The following is a 24,883-nucleotide window of genomic DNA, read 5'->3' on the forward strand; positions in this document are numbered from 1 at the left end:
GAAGTCTAGTGAAGCTCCTTGTGCAGTGAAAATGGCCTTCCAAAAATTACTCAGAAAAATTGGGTCTCTATCTGACACCACAGACCAAGGGCACCCATGTATCTTATAAACATTCTTCATAAACTCTTCCACTACTACTTGAGCAGTATAAGGATGGGCCAAGGGTATAAAATGGCTATACTTAGAGAGTTGGTCAACTACCACCAATATTACACTGAAACTCTTCGACACTAGTAACCCTTCTACAAAATCAAGTGATATATAAGTCCAAGGTTGATTGGGAATGGGAAGTGGCTAGAGTAACCCAGTTGGATGTACTGTCTCATTCTTCATAATCTGACAAGTATCACACTCTTGAACCAACCTCTTTATGTCGTTTTTCATCCATTTCCAGAAAAAATCCATTTTGGACCTCTTATAAGTTTTCAAGTACCCCGAATGGCCTGCTTGCGGGTTATTATGGATAAATTGCAACACTTTTTTCTTAAAATCAGAATATTCAGGTAACACAAAACACCCCTTTCTTAGAATCACCCCTTGTCTCAAAGAATACCCCTTAGGCACATTCAGGTTTGCCTTGAGTTGATCAAGCAACATAATCATCTCACTTGATTTTTGATAACTATGTTTTAACTCATCTAACCATGAAGGGGTAGGGAAAGAGAGTATAGTTGCACATTCACCCTTGCTTAGGCCCTCCATCCTTCTTGAGAGTGCATCTGCTACCTTATTTTATTTTCCCTTCTTATACTCAATAGAAAAATGATATCAACTTAGCCACCCATTTTTGTTGCATTTCAGTCCCCATCCTTTGTTCTAACAAATATTTAAGCACTTCTTAGTCAGTTTTAATAATAAAAGTTTGACCAAGCAAATAAGTTCTCCATTTTTGAACTGCTGTCACAAGGGCCAAGAGTTCCTTTTCATACGTTGATAGCAACAAGGCCTTACCCTTAAGCCCCTTACTCATATAAGAAATAGGTGTCCCGCTTGCATTAAAACGGCCCCCAACCCCATTCCACATGCATCACACTCAATAGTGAAATGACTATTAAAATCAGGTAATCTCAACACGGGAGGCTATGATACAGCTTGCTTCAGCTCCTCAAAGGCCTTCTTAGCCTTGCCATTCCACTCAAAAGAATTCTTTTTTAATAATTCTGTTAATGGGGCTGCGATGGTCCCGTATCCTTTTATGAACTTTCGGTAATATCCTGCTAGCCCTAGGATTCCCCTCAGGGCCTTTATGTTCTTAGGTTCGGGCCACTCCAACATAGTGGCAATCTTAGAGGGGTCGGCCATTACCCCCTTAGCATTAATGACATAGCCTAAGTATTCAATTTTCCCCACAACAAACATACACTTGGACCTCTTAGCAAACAGTGAATTATGTTCTAGCAATGATAAAACCTGTTTCAAATGGTTCAAATGTTCCCCTCGAGACCGGCTATACACCAATATATCAACAAAAAAAACACGTATGAATTTCCTCAAAAAAGGTTTGAACACATCGTTCATCAACCCTTGAAACGTGGCCAGGGCATTAGTTTAACCAAAGGGCATTACCAAGAACTTGTAATGCCCTTCATGTGTTTGGAAAGCTGTTTTGGGAATGTCATCCACTGCCACTCTCACTTGGTGGTATCCGGACCTTAAGTCAAGCTTAGAAAACACTACTGAACCAGTCAACTCATCCAATAGTTCATCAATCACGGGAATGGGAAATTTTGCCTTCACGGTTTCTTTATTAAGTGCCCGGTAATCCACACAAAGCCTCCAACTCCCATCAGCCTTTCTTACTAGTAAAACAGGAGATGAAAAAGGGCTCATACTTGGTCTTACAACTCCAGACTTCAACAACTCTGCAACAATCTTTTCTATCTCAGTTTTTTGGTAATACCGGTATCGGTATGGCCTATTAGCAATGGGTTGGGTGCCCTCCTTGAGGAAAATTTTATGGTCATGTTTTCGGAGTGGTGGTAACGCTTCAAGTTCCTTAAAAACCCCTCCCAACTCAGCCAACAGTTTGGTAAACTCAGGATCTAACACTTCTTCTTTTTGCTCCTTCACTTCTTGGGCCATGATTTTTAGCAAAATTCCCCTGCTCTTAGCCGTGGTAGCCTTGAGCAGCTTATGTCCATCTTCCATCACAGATTGGTTTAATTTTAAACCCTTTAATTCCACACTTTTTCCTCCATATGTAAAACCCATCAACAACTTAGAAAAATTCCACGTTTTAGTGTCTAAAGTAACCAACCATTGAATGCCCAACACAATGTCACAACTAGCAAGATTTAATAAATGAAGAGAGGGTTGGAATATTATACCTTGCACCTTTAACCTCAGTTCCTTGCATACACCACCGCTCCTCAAACTCTGTCCAGTGGCCACCCTTACATTCAAGTTGCTGGAAACATCAACAGGCAGCTTCAATTTAGTTATCAAAGTGGACTCCACAAAGTTGTGTGAGCTCCCCAATCCACTAAGATTACGACGAGTTCTCCCATCAAAGTTCCTGGTAAGCACATGGTACTCATGTTAGGTGTTCATGTAATGGCTGCTAGAGAAATTTCAGGTGCTTCAACACTCGTCTCAGCCATTCCTACTACTTCATCTTCAGTGATCTCTACCACTACTGGTTCCTTTTCAGCTTCAGGCAACTCTTCATCAACTTGCATCAAATAAATTCTAGGATTCTTGCACGTGTGATGTGGGTTCTATTTCTTATCACAGTGGTAGCACAACCCTTTTTTTCTCTTTTCATCCATTTGAATAGACGAAACCTTCCTCATTCCCCCCCACGGCTTTTGCCATTTGTTGTTGTTTCCTTCCCCTGAATATGGTCCACGGTTGTAACTTCCTCCTCCCATTAGATTGATTTTATCCATCCCCACCTTGCTAGATTTCTTGGAACTTGCAAGGTATTCTTCTTATATTTTAGCCAACGCGTACGCAGCACTTAAATTAACGGGGTTGAACATGCGAATGGGAAGACAGATCTCATCCTTCAACCCACTTAGGAAACAACTCAGCTTGTGCACATCGGATAATCCCCTTAACCGATTGGAAAGAGCCTCAAACTGTGCTTGATAAACAGCTATAGAACCTGTTTGCTTCAAACGAGTTAATGCCTCCATGGGGTCATCATAAGCTGTTGGTCCAAATCGAATTAGCAAAGATCTTGCAAAAGTATCCCAATCTCGAAACTGGCCTCCCTCCAAAGCCTCTTGGTACCACACAAGAGCTTTTCCATCCATATAATAGGAAGCCATAAGTAAAGGTGAGGTAAAGGTGTTTGATGAAATTCAAAATAGTGATTGGCTTTAAAGAGCCAAGCTGCCTCATTATCACCATGGAAATGGGGAAAATCCAGTTTAACTCCCCTCAGATTAGGCCTCCTGAGGTCATTTTGTTCATGGTCATTTTGGAAATGGGGGTGTTCTTGGTGATGGTCTCTGTTTTGGGGAACTTGGGTATTTTGGGCTATGACAATGGTACGTACCAGACCATTTAACTGCTGTATGTTTGCTTTTAGGTCCTCCATTGTTTGATGATGATGAATGTTTTGCTGCTGGATATCCTGAACCTGTTGATTGAGGACATCATATTGCTGATTTTTGGAGCGTGTATTTTCTGCCATAGGAATGACTGCTAGCTGATACCACTATTAAGAACCTGATTGTGAAGCTACTGTAATGGTAAAAGGGTGTAAATGGAGCTTACAGCTCTAGTAATGCTTCTATGGAATGGTTGTTGTAATGAGTAATGCGATGGAATGAAATGCAATGTACTGATGCAATGAGAGGACACACACCAGATGTTTGAATAAATGGCTAATGGAAATGTATTGATACGGGAGTAACTTCGAGGGCTCCCAACCTCCTTACAAAATCCACTTTCTTACAATATTCTCTGATGCCCATTTCCACTCCCTTTCCTACCTTAAGACGTTGCTAACAGAATTCCAAATAAAACTAAACTGACCTCCAGCATGTAGAAAGTAAATGACAGACACTTACAAAGAAACAGTTAATTGATAGACGAACGCACCGTTTGGAATAATTCCAACCGCTGCGTTTACAGACCCTCTAAGAAAATCACAGCTAGGAAATCACATCTATGGTAACAAAATTTTAGACCCAAATGTAAAACCCTAAAAAAATGAAATCAAAAATTCATCCGAGTAACATGTAAATCAGAGCCCCAATACTGCATAAATGACAAGTTCCAAATTCATAGCCACATTTCCAAAATCAGAGACCCAAATGTAAATCACAAAGAATAATCAGAGACCCATTTGAGTAAATCACATAGAATACCAGAGCTGTAAATCAGATACCCATTTGAGTATATCATAGAGTAATGTAAGTCACAAGGAATATCAGAGTAATGAACCAATATGTGTGAACAAATATATAATCGGCACATAGCATTCTGATGAGAGAGAAAGAAAGATTGTGTGTGTATGTGTGGGCGCGAGTCGAAGGTGCAAAGACTTACCAGAGACGATGATTGGAGGGGCTGCCTAATGGGGATGTGAATGATGGTCGATAGCAAGTAAGACACAGAGAGAAATTGTGCGGGAGTGATGAACTGAAATGAGGATTGGGGATGTATTGGGAGCAACTATTTGGGGAGGTGGATGAAGCATGCATTAGGGATTTTTTTGAAATGTAAACCCTAAAATTTAGAGAAAATTGTGGTTTGGGGAGCTGGATGTGGATGCTCAAACAGACAGGAGGGAAGTGAGTAATGATAAAGTAAAGATTTTGAGCCATATTCGTCGTTCTAGGCTTGCCATTATTTATTTTATTTCATTCTACTTATTTATAGGTTCTAATTATGGGTAGCAATTTGTGTTTATGGGTCGTGTCAAGTCATGGATATTTCAGATGATTTTAGGATATTTCAGCTGAGGATCAGGACTACAAAAAATTGGGTGAGATGGCTTAAGAATAGTGGATTAAAAATAGAAATCTTTGGATGAGTATTGGTGATATTGATAATTATATTGTTGAAATATGGGTTTAAGTGACATGTAGAGAAGTTGGTAATTTTTGGAGTTACTGTATTGAGGATTTTATATACAAGTATGTGTGGTTAATTAAATTTGAACTGTTTACGTTTGATTTGAAGCTTTTGGAAAAGTATTAGCAATGTTGGAGTTGATTATCAGATAATATGAGTTAACTCTCCAGACCCTCGGGGATGGAGCGTTACAGCTGTCATACGTGATATTATCGAATTGAAATATCTATGTGGGTCTATAACATACATCTTTAAATGTGATTGGTGGGATCTAGGCGGTGGTCGGGTTTTGATACGTAAGAATAATCACTTTATGAGTGTCAATACTGCATCTAAATGGTATGAAGATGATTTATTGATATTGGCTTGTCAAGCTATTACTTGATTGATCCAATGAAAAGTGCTGATGAAGATAATGAGGAGATAACTTGGCGAATCGTACAAAAATTTGTCCCTTGAAATATATATGAAGCAAGAACGAGTGCAGATTACGAGAATAGTGGAGATGAAGATGACACTCCAATTGTAGAGGCATACCAGGAAGATGGAGATAGTATTAACTTGTTTGTTGACCTCGGGGCACTCGAGTTGCTCACCTTCTGTAGAGATGACATCCCACCCATCCATCTCGACCCGTCTGTATTAAATGATCATTCAATTCAAGTAAGTGAGGAGGAAGAAGAAGAGTCAGAAGAAGAAGATGAATCAGAATCCGGGAAGGAGGATGAAGAAGACGAAGAAGAGGTTGACGATGATGATGAAGATGTTATTGAGGGAGATTCTGAAACAAGTATGAAAAATACATCCGAAGATAAAGAATAAAAGTACTAAATATTTTATTCATATAGGTGACTATAAAATATTATTCTTTTCATAATTTCTTTTAATTAATTTTATTTGATATAATTAATCATTTTCAAGGATACGGCCAAAACAATAACGAAGAAATGTGCCTCCACCAAGTCCAAGTCTCGAACCCATTGAGGACTCCCCACCCTAAGAATCCGCTCTTAAAGATCAAGTTAACACGCAAGAGAACAATAGCTAGGACACCTACTAGTAAGGAAATATTGTCGTTGATAATTAATTATATAGTTAATACTTTTGTCTCAATAACTATGTAACTATAATTATACTAATATCATATAGTTGATGCATATGCACGTCGCGGTCGTGGCTATACACATGGCATGCCTCTTAAGAAAAATAGAAGGCACAAAAAACTCAAAATCACCATTCCTGATAATTCTACTGGAGAAGTGAATGATAGCGCAACAACACTTTCCTTCTATATTGGCACAGTAGTTCGAGCGTATGCTTTATTTTAATGCGCTCATTGAGAGATGTTTCGAATAAAATTAAGGAGCACATTCGAAACCGTGTGTTGGTGAGTTTACTTTGAGAGTACATTTTTTTCACATAGACTAGTATATCATATTTTTTACCTGATTCACTTATTAGGATGAATTTGATCTCGACTTTGGCTACAGCGAGGATTTGAGAATTGTCAATGAGTTGATGGCTACACTATTCTAACGTCACAAGAGACAATGTCGTGACCACTTTAAGAAGTTTGAGACATTGAAAGAGGCTGCATAGTCCCCTTTACAGCAGATGAAGTTAGATGATTGAAGAAAATGTTATGATCTTTTTAGCATCTCCAGATTATCAGGTATTTTACATTTATATCCTTTAACTATTTGCATTCATATTCGTTCTATATATTATATGTATATATATTACAATTAACATTCTTAATTAATTTTGTAGTACTTGAGTTTTACAAATGCACAAAATAGATTTGCTCTGACTATCCACCATCGTGCCAGTTCAAGGTCATTCCATTGTCTTACTAAAAAATGGTAATTAAAAAATTAAAAAATTTATTTATTTTTCTGATATTATTTTATTAAAGTACTAACATTATCTTTTTAAAATTGTTAATCTCGCTTTGTTAGAAACGTGATGATCCTAAAAACTTTTCCCTCATTCATCTCTATGTTGCTGCTCACACTAATGAACAAGTGAGTAGATGGATACTGCCGCTGCAGATAATTATGTAAGCAGTATTAATTTTGTTAAATAAATTATGCAAAATGTGAATAATTTATTTTTTTATTTTTTATTTCTTTTAATACATTACTTATTAACAATGAGTTTTCTTTCAAATTGCAGGAAAAAATTATCAGTCAACTTCTAGGGAATCCTCTCCTAGTGACAGACATATTCACGCAAGTGCTCGAGCTGTAGTCTAGTATGGCAAGAGGTTTGGAACGATCTTTCAAGCATAGATGTTCATCTCCTCAACCTCATCGACTTCACAAATTAATAATCTTACCAAAGATTTAGAAGCTGCACGGCGCGAGAATGAGTATGTGAGGTCGACACAGCAAGAGTCAAAGTCTCTCTTAGAGCGATGATCTCATTTAGAGACGAGTTTGTAGGACGAAAAGAGAAACCAGGAGGAAAGAATATGCAGTGAAGTCCAAGAGCAAGTGTAACAGGAGATGATGGTGCAAATGGAGCGTGTTATGTCGTTGCAACAGAATCGCAGTGAGCGAGGAAAGAAGAAATGAATTTTATCAGGGTATATAATTAATTTTAATATCTAATTTTGAAATTTTATAAGACATTGTTAGTTGTTAATTAATGGTGTGTAATATGATACAATTGATATATTTTTTAATTTTATGAAATTAGTATTTTTTAGTATTTCTGATCTGTACGTTCGAATGTAATTAAAAACGTTCGAACCTTGGTTTTACATTCGAACTAATGTTCGTACGTGAATACACAAAATTATATAGTAACATTCAAACGTAGGCCTCAACGTTAGAACATACTCACCATCAAATGAACAAAACGTTCGAATGACAAAACAATTAACGTTTAAACAAACCTCCAAACGTACCACTTGCGTTCAAACGCTTCTTCATTAATATTCGAAATAACGTCTGAACATTAAACCCGTTACGTTTGAACATTGGTCTGCTAACGTTTGAACGTTTATTGCAATTAACATTCAGACGGATAAACATTTGAATATAAATATGATACGTTCAAACTATAATTAAAGAACGTCAACTTCTGTCATTCGAATGCCAATCGGTCAGGTTGCCGTTTGAACTTTACTTTCTGTGACAGATCTCAACCATCACAAAAAAATGAAACATTCGAATGTTACACCAAACGTAACACCTCCAACCGTCACTAAAAATTTAGTGACGATTCAACAGTAAACCGTCACCAATCTTTTTCTGTGACGCATGACGATCATGGTGATGGTTTCAAAGCGTCACCAAATATCTTTAGTGATATTTTGATAATACAGTTTCCTCTGATTGTGTTGTAGTGACTAGTGATTCCTAAAAAAAATTAAATGTTATATCATATTATAATACTTATATAATTTATATTATATCATCATATTAAAATACAATTTTTTTATCTTTTAAAATATTTAAGATATTTTCATTATCTTATTTCATTAATTATTTTTATAATTTTCAATATACCACATTAATACATAAAATTATAAGTACAAATAGCATATTTTCTTTAATTTTTCTTTTTATCTTTTTATTTTTTTACATATCTAAGATATTTTCATTATGCTGAGACTTATTTTATCAATTTTCTTATAATCTCCAGTACAATATATACCTGACAACGCATTTAACTAAAAAATTTTAAGTACATCATTTTCCTTTGATTACACTGTTTACTTGAATACTATTTTAACATTATAATAGTACTATAATCTTTGTTTTATACAAACTATATTAAATAATATCATGCATGATTATCATTAAGATTAACATATACATATATATATAAGAAAAATATACGTACATCTATATAATTTCAGAAATTCCTGACATGCATGACCGAGTACTCGATCCCATCTACGTTCTAAGGATTATATATCCCAGAAAAACAGATCGGATCAGATCGATCAGGAATATTGGCTTCCCAGATGTCGCCTAAGGCAGGCCGATTGCCCTCCATGTTTTCATTGTTCTACGGTGGATCAACTTATTGGGAGGATCTACCTTATGATCCCATGTATGTGCACATCAGTTAAAGCTTCAAATACAAAGGATTATGACATAAATTAATTAATTAATTAGGGTATCATAGAATAACTCATGTAAATTAGGAAAGCTGGCTGAAGCCCGACAGTATAATATTCTTATATATACACGACATAACATATTAACCAAAGACTAAGTACATCAATATATATACATTAAGCTGCCAGTATTAATATTTATTATGCTAGAAGAGTACTGTGCTCATACAACACGCACCCCAGCATATGCATGCACGTACGCATCTCTTATTAAAGACGTGCTTTAGCCTGTAATTAAGCAAACCTCTTACGGACCGGATCTGGACCTTAATTAGGATACAGTCTAATCCTAAGTTACAAAGGAGCATTTCACACACACCTATGCACCTTCTCTTTGATCTTTTCCATCACACCCTTCTTCTCTGCATGCTGATGAAGCTGCGCCTGTTCCCCAGTACCGTAACGGCCAGCCATCGTAGCAGGATTCGTTGTAGTCGGAAATGATGTATCATTTCGATGGTCCTTGTTTCCAACTCCAGGTATGTTCTCCGTTCCAGTCTCCTTCAGCCCCTTGTTCCTTCTCCCGCCTTGCCCATCGTACTCGGTCTGTATTAAATTAAATTAATTCACAGAAAAACATAGATATATGGTAAAACATTAAATTAATTCACAGAAAAACATAGATATATGGTAAAACAAAAGGTGAAAACAATATATAAGGTTTTAGAGGATAGGAAAGAAAAATATGTTTATCATGTGGTACTGAGAGGAGTACTTACGGAGAGGTCATGACGCTGCTGCTGCTGCTGCTGCTGCCCACCTTGGAGAGTAGTGCCGCTGTGGCGGATTGGGTTGCCATGCTCGTCCTTAGGAATCACGTTGCCGTATTCGTCTTTGCGGATAACGTTGCCGTATGCATCTTTAGTCGCAGATGATGTATTATTTCGATGGTCATTGTTTCCAACTCCAGGTATCATGTTCTCCGTTAGCTTCTCCTTCAGCCCCTTGTTCCTTCCCCCGCTTTGCCCATCGTACTCCGTCTGTATTACATTAAATTAATTCACAGAAAAACATATATGGTAAAACAAAACAAAAGGCGAAAACAATATATAAGGTTTTAGAAGATAGGAAAGAAAAATATGTTTATCATGTGGTACTGAGAGGAGTACTTACGGAGAGGTCATGAAGCTGCTGCTGCTGCTGCTGCCCACCTTGGAGAGTAGTGCCGCTGTGGCGGATTGGGTTGCCATGCCCGTCCGTAGGAATCACGTTGCCGTATTCGTCTTTGCGGATAACGTTGCCGTATGCATCTTTAGTCGCAGATGATGTATTATTTCGATGGTCATTGTTTCCAACTCCAGGTATGTTCTCCATTAGCTTCTCCTTCAGCCCCTTGTTCCTTCCCCCGCCTTGCCCATCGTACTCCGTCTGTATTACGTTAAATTAATTCTATGGTAAAACAAAAGGCGAAAACAATATATAAGGTTTTAGAAGATAGGAAAGAAAAGTATGTTTATCATGTGGTACTGAGAGGAGTACTTACGGAGAGGTCATGACGCTGCTGCTGCTGCCCACCTTGGAGAGTAGTGCCGCTGTGGCGTATTGGGTTGCCATGCCCGTCCGTAGGAATCACATTGCCGTATTCGTCTTTGCGGATAACGTTGCCGTATGCATCTCTAGTCACAGATGATGTATTATTTCGATGGTCATTGTTTCCAACTCCAGGTATGTTCTCCGTTAGCTTCTCCTTCAGCCCCTTGTTCCCTCCCCCGCCTTGCCCATCGTACTCCGTCTGTATTACATTAAATTAATTCACAGAAATACATAGCTATATGGTAAAACAAAAGGCGAAAACAATATATAAGGTTTTAGATGATAGGAAAGAAAAGCATGTTTTTCATGTGGTACTGAGAGGAGTACTTACGGACAGGTCATGAAGCTGCTGCTGCTGCTGCTGCCCACCTTGGAGAGTAGTGCCGCTGTGGCGGATTGGGTTGCCATGCTCGTCCGTAGGATTCACGTTGCCGTATTCGTCTTTGCGGATAACGCTGCCGTATGCATCTGTAGTCGCAGATGATGTATCATTTCGATGGTCATTGTTTCCAACTCCAGGTATGTTCTCCGTTATCTTCTCCTTTAGTCCCCTGTTCCTTCTCCCGCCTTGCCCATCGTACTCCGTCTGTATTACGTTAAATTAATTCACAGAAAAACATAGATATATGGTAAAACAGATGGCGAAAACAATATATAAGGTTTTAGAAGATAGGAAAGAAAAATATGTTTATCATGTGGTACTGAGAGGAGTACTTACGGAGAGGTCATGACGCTGATGCTGCTGCTGCTGCCCACCTTGGAGAGTAGTGCCGCTGTGGCGGATTGGGTTGCCATACTCGTCCGTAGGAATCACGTTGCCGTATTCGTCTTTGCGGATAACGTTGCCGTATGCATCTATAGTCGCAGATGATGTATCATTTCGACGGTCATTGTTTCCAACTCCAGGTATGTTCTCCGTTATCTTCTCCTTCAGCCCCTTGTTCCTTCCCCCGCCTTGCCCATCGTACTCGTTCTGTATTACATTAAATTAATTCACAAAAAAACATAGCTATATGGTAAAACAAAAGGCGAAAACAATATATAAGGTTTTAGAAGAAATAAAAGAAAAGTATGCTTATCATCTAGTACTGAGAGGAGTACTTACGGAAAGGTCATGACGCTGCTGCTGCTGCTGCTGCCCACCTTGGAGAGTAGTGCCGCTGTGGCGGATTGGGTTGCCATGCTCGTCCGTGGGAATCACGTTGCCGTATTCGTCTTTGCGGATAACGTTGCCGTATGCATCTGTAGTCACAGATGATGTATTATTTCGATGGTCATTGTTTCCAACTCCAGGTATGTTCTCCGTTAGCTTCTCCTTCAGCCCCTTGTTCCCTCTCCCGCCTTGCCCATCGTACTCGGTCTGTATTACATTTAGTTAATTCACAGAAAAACATAGCTATATTGTAAAACAAAAGGCGAAAACAATATATAAGGTTTTAGATAATAGGAAAGAAAAGTGTCTTTATCATGTAGTACTGAGAGGAGTACTTACGGAAAGGTCATGACGCTGCTGCTGCTGCTGCTGCCCACCTTTGAGAGTAGTGCCGCTGTGGCGGACTTGGTTGCCATATTCGTCCGTAGGCACGTTGCCATATTCGTCGTTGCGGATAACGTTGCCGTATGCATCTGTAGTCGCAGATGATGTATCATTTCGATGGTCATTGTTTCCAACTCCAGGTATGTTCTCTGTTATCTTCTCCTTCAGCCCCTTGTTCCTTCTCCCGCCTTGCCCATCGTACTCAGTCTGTATTACATTAAATTAATTCACAGAAAAACATAGCTATATGGTAAAACAAAAGGCGAAAACAATATATGTTTATCATGTGGTACTGATCAGAGGAGTACTTACGGAAAGATCATGACGCTGCTGCTGCTGCTGCCCACCTTGGAGAGTAGTGCCGCTGTGTCGGATTGGGTTGGCATTCTCGTCCGTAGGAATCACGTTGCCGTATTCGTCTTTGCGGATAACGTCGCCGTATGCATCTGTGCTATGGGCTGCTCCGTATTCGTTTTGGAAATGTGCCATTTTCAAGGTTAACAAGCGGAAACAAAATCACAAGCAAAGGCTGAGAATTTTAAAGAAAGAGTGTATAAAGGTAAGCTTGCCAGCTGCGACTGTTCTTTGCACGGATATAGGATGGATTAATAAGAGTTGTGTACCTTAGATTACTCTGGACTAACTTATACATATCGGTAGAACTGATTATGTATATATATGAACATGCATGACGACAGAATTGTTACACGTGCCGCGTTTCAATTTGCTAAACGTGCCACGTTATTACTCATGGCCACGTGGAAGTGATTGACGCTGAAAAATATCCGAACACGTCGGTTTGAGATGAAGTTTCCTCGCCGACAATGAGTAGACGTTTATTATGTTCGAACACGTCTGCTCATAAACTGAGATGAAGTATATATCCGTTTGAGATGAAGTTTTGTCGCCGAACACGTCTTAATTAGCTTCATTTGGAGATAAGGCTGATTCAAAAATTTGACAATCTGACTTCAAATCCAGCTCCACTCCGGGTCCGCTCCGACTCCAACAAGTCGGAGTCGGAGTCGGAATTTTTTCCCTATTGAAAATCGGAGTCGGAGTCATTGAAGAACCGACTCCAACTCCACTCCGATCCGCCTCCGACTTGATCCTCCGACTCCACCTCCGATTTTATACATATTTTATAAAAATATATGTATTTTTCTATATATTAATCATTTAAAGTTTATACAACTATATCTTATATTGTTAGTTAAACTCAATAATATATTCGTTAAATAATATATTTATATTATAATATATAGACTAAATTGACTAATAAATAATAATAGTTTAGTATATGACTATATGTAAATATCATATTATTACAAATTTATAATATTATTACCATGTTACATGTAAGTTGTAACAATAAATTACTAATGTATACATATAATAACATGTAATACTAATGTATATATAATATACTGTAAACACTAAGATGCATAATAACATCAACATGTAATACTAATGGATTAACATTAATCTATAAATTTAGAATAACATATAATACAAATATATAATAACTAAAGTATTATTCATATAAATTTTATATAATAATATCTTGTATTAATTATATTTTTTGACTTAATAAATTCTCAACGTATTGCTTTTGATAAATATATTAGTAATACTAATCTACATTAGTATATTAATTAGATTTATGTTCTAATACTAATACTATTAGTACTCCACTTTAAGTCTATATATAAATTACTATATAAATCACTATAGTATTAATTACTAATACCATATTACTATATGATACTATTAACTATAGTGATATACTAGTATTAATATACTAATACTATCAGTGATATAGTTAGTATAGTGATTTATACTAATAGTATTATATAGTTATACTAAATTAAAATTACTATAGCAAATACTAATACTCATATAGACTATAATTATAACTTATAGTATTATACCTATACTAAATCACTATAACTTATACTAATATAGTTATACTAAATCACTATAACTAATACTAATATTTATACTAATACTATTATAGACTATAGTTATAACTTATAGTATTATACCTATACTAAATCACTATAACTTATACTAATATAGTTATGCTAAATCACTATAACTAATACTAATGTAGTCATACTAATCATTATAACTATATATAGTATTAATATCACTATTAGTATAATATATAGTATTAATAATAACTAATACTAATATAACTATTAGTATAACTAATACTAATACTAATACTATTAGTGTATTACTAATATTTATATATATTAATATATATATCAAGTATAAGAGATTAGAGATTTAATATATATATAATATTAAATCACTAACATACTAATAGTATGATACTATAGTGTTAGTAATTATACTATAAGATATAGTAATAGACTAATAGTATAATATATTAATACTATATTATATATAAAATAGTAATACTATTTTTTGAATCTTCATTTCATATACAGTACCTTTTTTTTAATATTCATATATAATAATATATATATATATATCATATATATAATATAATTAAAAATAGGTTCATAGTAATTATAATAGTATACTATAGTAACTATACGGTGCTTTTTTTTTTAATCTTCATTTCGTATACGGTGCCTTTATTTATTGTAGTGATTAGTTGGATGTAGATATGAAATCATGGATGATGGGAGTACATGTAAAAATAAGACTTTTTTTTTTTATTTTTAATTTTTGGATGTATGTTAGTATGTTACGTGTTTTATTTAGTTGTATTTTTTATTATAATCAAAAGTTTAATAAGTTTGGATTGTAATTTTGAGAAAATTGAAATTTGAAAGCTCACAATTTTTTTTTTTTTTAAAAAAAAGTGGGTCAAATATGAAGTTAAAAAAAATTTTAAAAAAAATAAAAAAATCCGACTCCGCTCCGACAAGTCGGAGTCGGAGATAGAGTAGATTCTCTACATATCGAAATCGGAATTAGAGATCGGATTCGACATCTGACAAAATCGAAATCGGAGTCGGAAGTTAGGCCCTCCAACTCCGCAACTTTCGGTGCTCAGCCCTATTTGGAGAGACATGCATGTGGCCGGATCTTTCGTTTCTCTTTTGACAGAAAGCAAAATCCAATCTTCGGAAAAATAAACTTCCACGTGGCAACGAGTAATAACGTGGCACATTTAGCAATTTGTAACGCGGCACGTGTAACAATTCTGTCGGCATGCATGTTCGTATACATAATCAGGTCTACCGAAATATACAAGCTAGATTTCCTCTTGAATGTCGGCCGGTTGCCGACACTTCTGGGATGCTGCTTCTAGAATGTTCCAGTAGTCAATAAATTTCATATTATTAAAATAAATCATCTATACAACTACTGGTTTACAAATTACAGAGCAGGGTTACTTTAGTGCCGTAGGGCTTGTTACTTCGAAGATTGGCTCCAAGTATTTCATCTACCTTTTCTTATCTTGAAAAAATAGTAGCACCTTGCATTCTTTTATCAATGATCATCTTTCGGCTAACCTAGGCTTATACTTAGGCTTGATTTCATTTCACAAATCTTTCAAACTATTTCATCTGTCTCATATCAATATCAAAATATTTCATCTAATCATTACAATTTTTTCAAACTTTCAAATAAAATATTAAAAAGAATTCAACTTTTTCAAATTTCAAAACAAGAAAAAAATATTAAAAAATCATATTCTAACTCTCTTTTAACATAATAGTTATTTTATTCAAGTTTTTTCCTCTCATTTTTCAAAATCTCATAAAAATCTTAACTCAAACTATTTAACTATTATTCACAAATAACTCATTATTATTCACAAATTTCTCATCTCATCTGTGTAACCAAATGAGGCCTTAATATTTCTCAAGAACTATTAATTTTTAGAACTCATTCTATGTATTTATAATTCATTCGCTTTAAAAAAATTGTCTTCTCTCTCTCTTCTCCAGTAGGCGACAGAGGAGAAGTTAGTTAGTCTCCTTTATTCTCGTGTGGAGTAATGGGAGCTGAAGTTAGCTTTTGACGGTGGTGGTGAAGATTGAAGATGGAGGAAATTGAAGTGGAATGGGAGCGATTAAGACTGAATGATGACGAGGGCATTTCGATAGCTATGGATTTGGAAAATATGGAGGAATTACGGAAAAATTGAGAGAGGAGCTTAGTTGGAAGAATATGCTCAGATCGAACGATCGATAAGGAAACTGTGAGGAAGATGATGGAGAAGATCTGGTGAGTAAACATGAGCATGGAATTCACTAAGATTGGAACAAATACTTTTGTGGTGACCTTTGCAAATTGTGGAGATAGAGACAAAGTTCTTGCGGGATGCCCATGGCTATTTGACAACCATCTGTTTGCTCTTAAACCGTTTGATGGAAGTACGCAGGCTCACCTTTTGGATTTCACAACGGCAATCTTTTGGATCCAGATGTACAACCTGCCGCTTGGAGGAATGAATTGCAAGATGGGGGAATTGATTGGTAAATCCATCGGGAAGGTTCTAGAAGTGGAAGGTGAGGAGAATGAGGTGGCCTGGGGTCGCTTTCTGAGGGTGAAGGTGGAGTGTGCGCTTACAAAACCTTTAGCCCGAGGAAGAACAGTGAGTTTTGAAGGAAAACAACTATGGATTCCATTTAGATATGAAAACCTACCTAGAATATGCTTTTGATGTGGTTGTATAATGCACTCTAAGAAGGGGTGTTTGGGTGGAGAGTTGGGGGATACAAATGAAGATATTGACTCAAAACAGTTTGGAGTTTGGATGAGGGCCTCAACAGTTAGACGTAATCAGGCAGATAGGCAACCAAAAGCTTCGGGAATGGGAAGGAATTCCACTAATACTGAACAAGGGGAAAATGGAGAGGAGATAGGTGGAGGTGTATTGAGGAAGGAAAAGGGGAGCATGGAAGATGGTATTGAGACAACAGAGGTGGTTCAGATGACTCAAGGTTTTGAGAAGCAGAAGATGATCAAAGTAGAACAAACTTTGGTGCAAAACACAGTGAGCTCAACAGAAGATCCTAAGGAGGTTCTATCACTTGCTACTGATAGTGAATCCAATTCAGCAAGCTTAATGAATGTTAATGAGCAAAAGAAGGGAAGAGCTAATAGCTGGAAGAGGAGGGCTCGTGTCCTTAAAACTTATGGTGAGTCTCAACCTTCTAATTTGATTTTGAAAAGAAATGCTATTGATAATGTAGATGGGGTGGGACCAATGGAGGGAAGGGGAAAAAGATTGAGAAGGGGAATTGTTGGGATGGAGGGTATGGATTCAAATTGTATGGTGGAAAGACCAATGAAAACCTTAGTATGGAACTACCGAGGGCTTGGCAACCCTCGGACAATTCAAGATCTTAACCTTATGGTTAAGGAAAGGAGGCCTTGCTTGATTTTTCTGATGGAAACAAGGATGAAAGTAGGAAGAATAGAGGGATTAAAAAACAAGTTAAAAATGGAGGGTTGTTTTGTGGTTGACACTTTAGGAAGGAAGGGAGGTCTGGTTCTCTTTTGGACTAGTGAAGTAATGGTGGAGATTATCAATTTTTCTCAATGGCATTTTAGTGCCATGGTTAAAAATGATAATGGAAAAGAATGGTTGTTTACTGGTTTCTATGGGCATTCGAAGGCTACCAAGAGGAAGTTAACATGGGAGCTATTGTCCAGTTTAAAACCTTGTGAGGGAAGAGCTTGGTGTGTAGTAGGGAACTTTAATGAGATTTAAACACAAGATGAAAAGAAAGGGGGACAGATGAGACCTGAGGGTCAAATGGGGATGTTTCGTGATGCTTTACAAATAAATGAGCTTTTTGATATGGGTTATATGGGGGATTGCTTTACATGGAGTAATGGTCATGCTGATCATACTTTTACAAAAGAAAGATTAGACAGATATGTAGCAAATAAGGAATGGAGAGGATGTTTTCATCTAGTCAAGGTGGAAGGTTTGGTTGCAAGAAGTTCAGACCATAAACCTTTGCTAATGACTGCTAGTAATGAAAAGTTTAGGGAGAGGAGAAGAATATTCTTGTTTAAATTCGAGGCCAGCTGGTTAAAGGAGGATGATTGTGAGGGGGTTGTGAAAAAAGTCTGGGAAAAGAAGCAGTTAACACCTGAGCCAATCAAACATGTGCAGAATATGTTGTTAAAATGCAGTGATGAGTTAACAAAAGGATTCAGAAAGAAAGACAGGGATAGAGGAAGGAATATTGAGCAGTTAACAAAGAGGATAAAGGAATTGCAAGATATGGAGGGTCCCAAGGTTGTAGTTGAATTGAGAGAGCAAAAAAAAGAGGTTGGGCAGTTGCTTGAGCATGAGGATCTAAGATGGAAACAGATGGCAAAGATGAATTGGTACAAATTGGGAGATAAGAACACAATATTCTTCCATGCTTGTGCCAATCAGAGGAAGAAAAGAAATAGAGTGCTGTTTGTGAAGGATGCTCAATCAATTTTGAGAACTGAGGAAAATGAGATAGCTGAAGCTTTTAAGAGGCATTTTTCTGAAGTTTTATAGATCTGAATCTCCACCAAGGGAGGCTATTGAGGAATGTATACACCCCACTGATAAAAGAATAACAAGTGATATGAATGAGAAGTTAGAAAGAAGCTTTAGTAGGGAGGAAGTGGAGGTAGCTTTGAGTAGGGGTGGGCAGCGGGGCCCCGCCCCCGCTTTCGCCCCGAACCCGTGTGGCGGGGCGGACCACACCGTCCGCCAGATGCGGGGGCAGGGTCACTCGCCCCGCCCCACTATTTACTGTTCATATATATATATATATATATATATATATATATATATATAACTACGCATGAAACGAAGTCGTTTCATGCGTAGGTTTTTTTTTTAAACCCAGGCATGGAACGACGTCGTTTCATGCCTGGGTTAATTAGAAACGAAACCCCCCCTCCCCGATTCCCTCCCTCGCTCACTCTCAGACTCTCGCTTCTCTCTGTGATCGACCCACCAGCTCCCAGTGACCGACCCACCAGCTCTCTCGTCTCTCCCTCTCTCTGAGTTTCCGGCGCCGCACCCAGCTACCAGCGTCTCCTTCAACGTCGCCGTGCGCATCCGGTCCCTCTCTCTGCATCTCCCTCACCGAAGATCCGAAGGTAAGCCGTAAGAAACCCTATCCTATTTTATTTTTTTGTTATTTATATTTTTAAAGGAGATTGGAGGAAGGATGGGGTTTATCGGAGATGGAGGATGAGATTTTTGTGAATTGTGTGCTGTGGAGCTTAGATTGTGCATGTGTTTTGGTTTGAAATTTGAATGAGTCCGTGAAATGCATGTGAATTGTGTTTGTTTTCTCATTTCTGTAATTATTTCGGATTGGATTGGATTTCATTGTGTCTAAGACTCTAATAAATTCGGATTGGAACCCCTAAATTAATTTAGGGTTTCGAAATACCCTAAATTAATTTAGGGGTTCCAATCTAAATTAATTTAGGGTTCCAAAGATTCAAACCCCTAAATTATTTTTCACTTCACTGGGTTGTTAATGGCCGAACAAAATATGGTTCCTTCTGAAATAATCACTTATTCATGGCAACAATTGATCTAGTCTGTTCATTTTCGAAATTAGAAGCTGATTAATCTATTGATTTTTCACTGACTCCAGTTATGTAAGATTTTGAAAACTAGATGAATCGTCATCATCGAAGTTCTTATGTAATTATTTTGGTCCCAAGATTTAGGTTAACTATGGATTATACTCAATTATCTTTATAGATATCATTTATCTATATTTATCTAATTTATTTATATAGAAAAGGAAATCTTTGAGGTGGATATGGTCTAATATTAAATACGTAAACTACTTGGAAGTTGGAAGCTTGATTGTTATGTAATGGGTCTCATTTATTTTTCTTATTTTGTTTTGAATGTAATTGGACTTTGTTAGGTTATAAAAGTGGAAAGAATTAAGGGAAATGAGAGGTAGAAAATATGGATAAAGGAAGATATATTTCTATATATTAGGTTACCTAAATTTCTATTATATAGTTACTTAAGAAACCATCATCTTTGAGTTCCCTTTTTTTACCATAAAATCATTAAATTGTCCAAATACGTCTTTCCTATGAATGACAAACTTAAATTAAAAAAAATATATTATTCTTGCAAGTTTCACATTTACTAATCAAGTTTTTTCTTTTAAAAAAAATACACAAGACTTATCTACTCTAAACATAATTTTTCAACCCATGCATAATAGTATAATACTACATTTACGAGAGTAAAAAGAAAATTATTTTTCATTATCATCTTTATAATTATTTTTTATTATTTTAACCCCCAAGCCTAAATAAATAAATAAATAAAAAGATGTCATTTCTTCGTTAATATTTTTTAATTTGTTGGATGTGGACTTTTCTACCTTACTTAAATAAAGGAAACATCAATATTTTCTTGCCTCATGTAGTGTATTTGTTAATATACTTTATTAACAACATATAGTGTATTTGTTGTTAATATACTTTATTACATTTATAACCAAAGTACACAATATATATATTTACATATATATATATGAATGTCAAGTGATAGTGTGATACTTTTTTTTATTATACTTTTCTTTTATGTTCATTATATAGTTGTTATGTTTTCTATTATTTCAGATTTCTTGTTTGCTTTAGTTCATGGATATGCCAACGGATTCGAGTGCGAGCTCTCCTTTTCAGGCCGAGGGCACCCTTACCCCTACCCCTACACCTACACCTACCCCTCCTACTCATACCCCTACCCCTAGCCCTACGGCACCTTGCCCCGCCCCCAAGCCCAGCAAGAAACCTGCTTCAATAGTTTGGAGTCATTTCACCAAATTAGAGGATGGTGACTCAAGTAACCCCCAAGCCAAGTGTAACCATTGTGGAAAAATTTATGGATGCCACTATAGGAAACACGGCACCTCACAATTAAAGGTGCACTTAGAAGAGCAATGCAAAAAAAGTCCAATATTAAGATCATTACAAGATAAAAGCCAATCTAGGCTAGAAGTTGGACTTCAAAAAATGGCGGATGGGACTAGTGGGGGTGCAAGTTTGAGGGGGTATACTAAGTATGATCCCGATGAGTGTAGAAGACATCTAGCTCGTATGGTCATAATGAACGAGCTACCTTTTCAAATTGTAGACGGGAAAGGGTTCCAAGCGTATTCTCACTACTTGGAACCAAGGTTTAATATTCTCTCTCGCCACACGGTGGCAAAGGATGTAAAAAAGCATTTTTACATTGAAAAGAAGAAGTTGAGGGGTCAATTGGCAGATCAATTTGTTTGTCTCACCACTGACACTTGGACATCGATCCAAAATTTTAATTATATGTCTTTGACTGTACATTTTATTGATTGCCATTGGACATTACAAAAGAAAATTATAAAATTTTGTAAAATCACCGATCATAAGGGTGAGACAGTTGAGAAGGCCTTGGAGGCTTCAATAAAAGAGTGGGGTTTGAGCCGAGTTGTTACAGTCACAGTCGATAATACCTCGTCTAACGATGTTGCATTAGGACATTTGAAAACTTATCTTAGAGAGGCAAATAAGACACTTATGGGTGGTGAGTGTCTGCATGTGAGATGTGCGGCACATATTCTGAATTTGATTGTCAGTGACGGTTTGAGAAATCTTCATGACTCGATTGCTCGGGTTAGGACTGCTGTGAGATGGGTGAGATCTTCTCCTTCAAGGTTGGAGAATTTCAAGGTTGCTGCGAGATCTGCGGGTCTAACATCTAAGAAGGGCCTTTGTACTGATATGCCTACACGATGGAACTCAACATTTCTGATGTTGGAGGCGGCCCAAGAATATAGGCTGGCATTTGCATTATTGGGTGACGAAGACATCCAATATGTAAAATATTTTGATGATCACGGGGAATTGGGGAAACCCGTAGCTGATGATCGGGAAATTGTAACTATTTTTGTTGAGTTTTTTAGGCTTTTTTACGATGTCACCACGAGACTATCCGGAACTTTGTACCCTACATCCAATGTTGTATGCCAGCAAATATGTAGGGTAAAAGAAGAATTAGATGACATGGTCGCGGGTGGTCACATTAGGCTGCGGGAGATAACATTGATTATGAGGTCAAAGTATGATAAGTATTGGGGAGATTTAACTAGGGCTAATATTTTGTTATATGTAGCTGTCGTCTTTGACCCGAGGTATAAGTTGGATGGCATGATATTTGGATTGGGCCTTGCGTACGGGCAAGTATGGGCGGAGCTTATTGCAGCAAGGGTTCGGGAAACCCTTACTAGATTATTTGATGAGTTTTCCACCCTGCGGAGTGGTAATATTGCGGCACCTACATCTACCCCCTCAGCCTTAGGCTCACAGTTTCCTGAAGTCGAGGTTGGGAAAAGGCGTAGATTGAAGTGGGGTGAGAGGTATGAGCAGGCCCCCTTCCTCCGGACTTCTATAGAGGCTCAGTCAGAGATAGACATATACATAGCAGCAGAGATTCTACCATTTTCACGAGATTTCGATATATTAAGTTGGTGGAAGGTGAATACTGTGAAATATCCCATCCTTGGAGAGATAGCCCGCACACTTTTGGCCATCCCTGTTAGCACAGTAGCCTCAGAGTCGGCCTTTAGCACCGGAGGGCGTGTATTAGATTCATTTCGGAGTTCATTAGCTCCTACCACTGTGGAGGCTTTGATTTGCACGCAGAATTGGATCAAGGGAGCTCCAATTCATGTTCCGGATGTTCTTGAGTATGAGGAGGCTGACGTCGAGGAGGAGGGTGATGATCAGTCTGGATCTGGTATTTATTCTAATTTCTTATTTTCATTTATTTATTTTCATTTAATTGGTATTCATTAATTTCATTTCAAATTTAATACTTATAGTAATACATGAGACAGCGTCTACGGCTACCTCCGATGCAGTATGACTTTTGTATTAGACTCACCATTGCCATGGTTTGCATAATTTCTCCCCTAATTATTTTTTGCATTTAAAACTTTGTTTCATTTTTATAACTTTTTAATTCTAATTTATTTTATTTTTAACTTATTAATATTTCAGGTTTTTTGACTTATTAACTTTTATTTTTAACTTATTGATTTTCAGTCTCACAGCAATCGACATTCGACACAACTCAGTGAACTCACAACTATGGCTCTACCCCAAAATCAATGTTCTTAATTTACAATTATTGTAATGTTGCTACAATAGTTAATTATACAATTTGTAATATTTATTTTTTTTTAGAAGAGTTTGTAATTGTTTATTAGTTCTCTTAATTTGTATAATTGTAAACTATTTATTTTAGCATAGTGTCTTACTGCCTTAGTGATGAATATTACTTAATTATTTAATAATTAAAAGTTAATATCTACTTATCAAAAAAAAATTATTTCTTTTCTGTTTTTAAATTTGTATTTTTTTTTAATCTAAATAATGGGCCCAAAGTGGCCCAAAACGAATTCTGGGCCCAAAGGGGCCCAAAAACTGATTCCGGCCCAGTACATGTGCGCAGGGGGGGGGGCGGACGGGTGGGGGTCCACCCCCGAACCCCGGGCAGCAGACGGGGGACCCCGCCCCCGCCCATGCGGGGGCGGGGTCTGGGAAAAAAAATCCCGCCCCCGCATAGAGGGGTGGCCCTGCCCCGTAGGGAGCGGGCATCACCCCTAGCTTTGAGAGACATGGGCCCTCATAAATCTCCTGGCCCAGATGGATATAGTGCTTGTTTTTACCAAAACTTATGGGGGACTGTGTGTGAAGGGATCAGTAAAGCAGCTTTGAGTTTTCTGAATGATGGCAAGTTTGAAAAGTCTCTGAATTTCACATACATAGCATTGATTCCAAAGCTGTCTGGGCCTATGGAGGTGGGGGATTTCAGGCCAATAAGCTTGTGCAATGTCTTGTATAAGCTCATTGCAAAAACTCTGGCAAATAGATTGAACAAAGTGTTAAATGGTGTGATCTCACAGAATCAGAGTGCTTTCATCCCTGACGGATTAATCACGGATAACATAGTGGCAACCTATGAAGCACTTCATTCTATGAAAACCAGACTCAAGGGTAAGATGGGGACAATGGCTTTGAAGCTAGACATCTCAAAAGCCTATGACAGAGTAGAGTGGTGTTACCTTGAGGCAATAATGGTGAAAATGGGCTTTGGAAGGAGATGGATTAATTTGATTATGACATGCATTACCACTGTCTCCTATGCTGTGTTGCTGAATGCACAACCTGGAGAGGTGATCTTTCCATCGAGAGGGCTGAGACAGGGTTGTCCCCTTTCTCCTTATCTTTTTCTATTATGTGATGAAGGCTTGAGTGGTTTGATAAATGAGGCTGAAGGGGCAGGGTTGATCAGAGGAGTGGCAGTGGCAAGAGGTGGAGTGAAGCTTACTTATCTCCTTTTTGCTGATGACTGCATCATCTCTGGAAGGGCTTGTTGGGAGGAATGGGTGAAAATAAGGGGCATTTTGCAGATTTATGAAATGGCCTCAGGGCAATGCCTAGACAAACAGAAAACCACTATTATGTTTAGCTCAAATGGAAGGAAAAGGGATTGGGAAATGATTATAACAAATTTGGGTGCTCGAATTCAAAATAGCTTCGAAAAGTATCTAGGATTACCCGCAATGGTGGGGAAATCCAGATATGATACTTTTAGAGGAATCAAAGATAAAGTGTGGTTGAGACTGAACAATTGGAAG

General features: G+C 37.3%; 1 protein-coding gene across 8 annotated transcripts in view; it reads right to left on the reverse strand.

Annotated features, from left to right (window-relative positions):
- Nucleotides 1-24,883, reverse strand: part of LOC108981712 (epsin-like) — a 123,176-nt gene that overhangs the window by 86,647 nt on the left and 11,646 nt on the right. The window contains exons 1-9 of one of the 8 annotated variants that reach the window (XM_035693566.1): nucleotides 12,543-12,878; nucleotides 12,186-12,437; nucleotides 11,799-12,053; nucleotides 11,412-11,666; nucleotides 11,025-11,279; nucleotides 10,644-10,892; nucleotides 10,274-10,528; nucleotides 9,880-10,140; nucleotides 9,184-9,706 (exon numbers count right to left, since the gene is read on the reverse strand). In XM_035693566.1, coding sequence (XP_035549459.1) covers nucleotides 9,470-9,706; nucleotides 9,880-10,140; nucleotides 10,274-10,528; nucleotides 10,644-10,892; nucleotides 11,025-11,279; nucleotides 11,412-11,666; nucleotides 11,799-12,053; nucleotides 12,186-12,437; nucleotides 12,543-12,719 — 2,196 coding nt within the window. In that variant the 5' untranslated portion in view covers nucleotides 12,720-12,878 and the 3' untranslated portion in view covers nucleotides 9,184-9,469. Of the gene's footprint in view, nucleotides 1-9,183; nucleotides 9,707-9,879; nucleotides 10,141-10,273; nucleotides 10,529-10,643; nucleotides 10,893-11,024; nucleotides 11,280-11,411; nucleotides 11,667-11,798; nucleotides 12,054-12,185; nucleotides 12,438-12,542; nucleotides 12,879-24,883 lie in introns of those variants that run through there. The other 7 variants (XM_035693570.1, XM_035693569.1, XM_035693571.1 and 4 more) reach the window with 7 other exon arrangements.

This window comes from Juglans regia, chromosome 8 (genome assembly GCF_001411555.2).
Source record: "Juglans regia cultivar Chandler chromosome 8, Walnut 2.0, whole genome shotgun sequence".
NCBI classification, from domain to species: domain Eukaryota; kingdom Viridiplantae; phylum Streptophyta; class Magnoliopsida; order Fagales; family Juglandaceae; genus Juglans; species Juglans regia.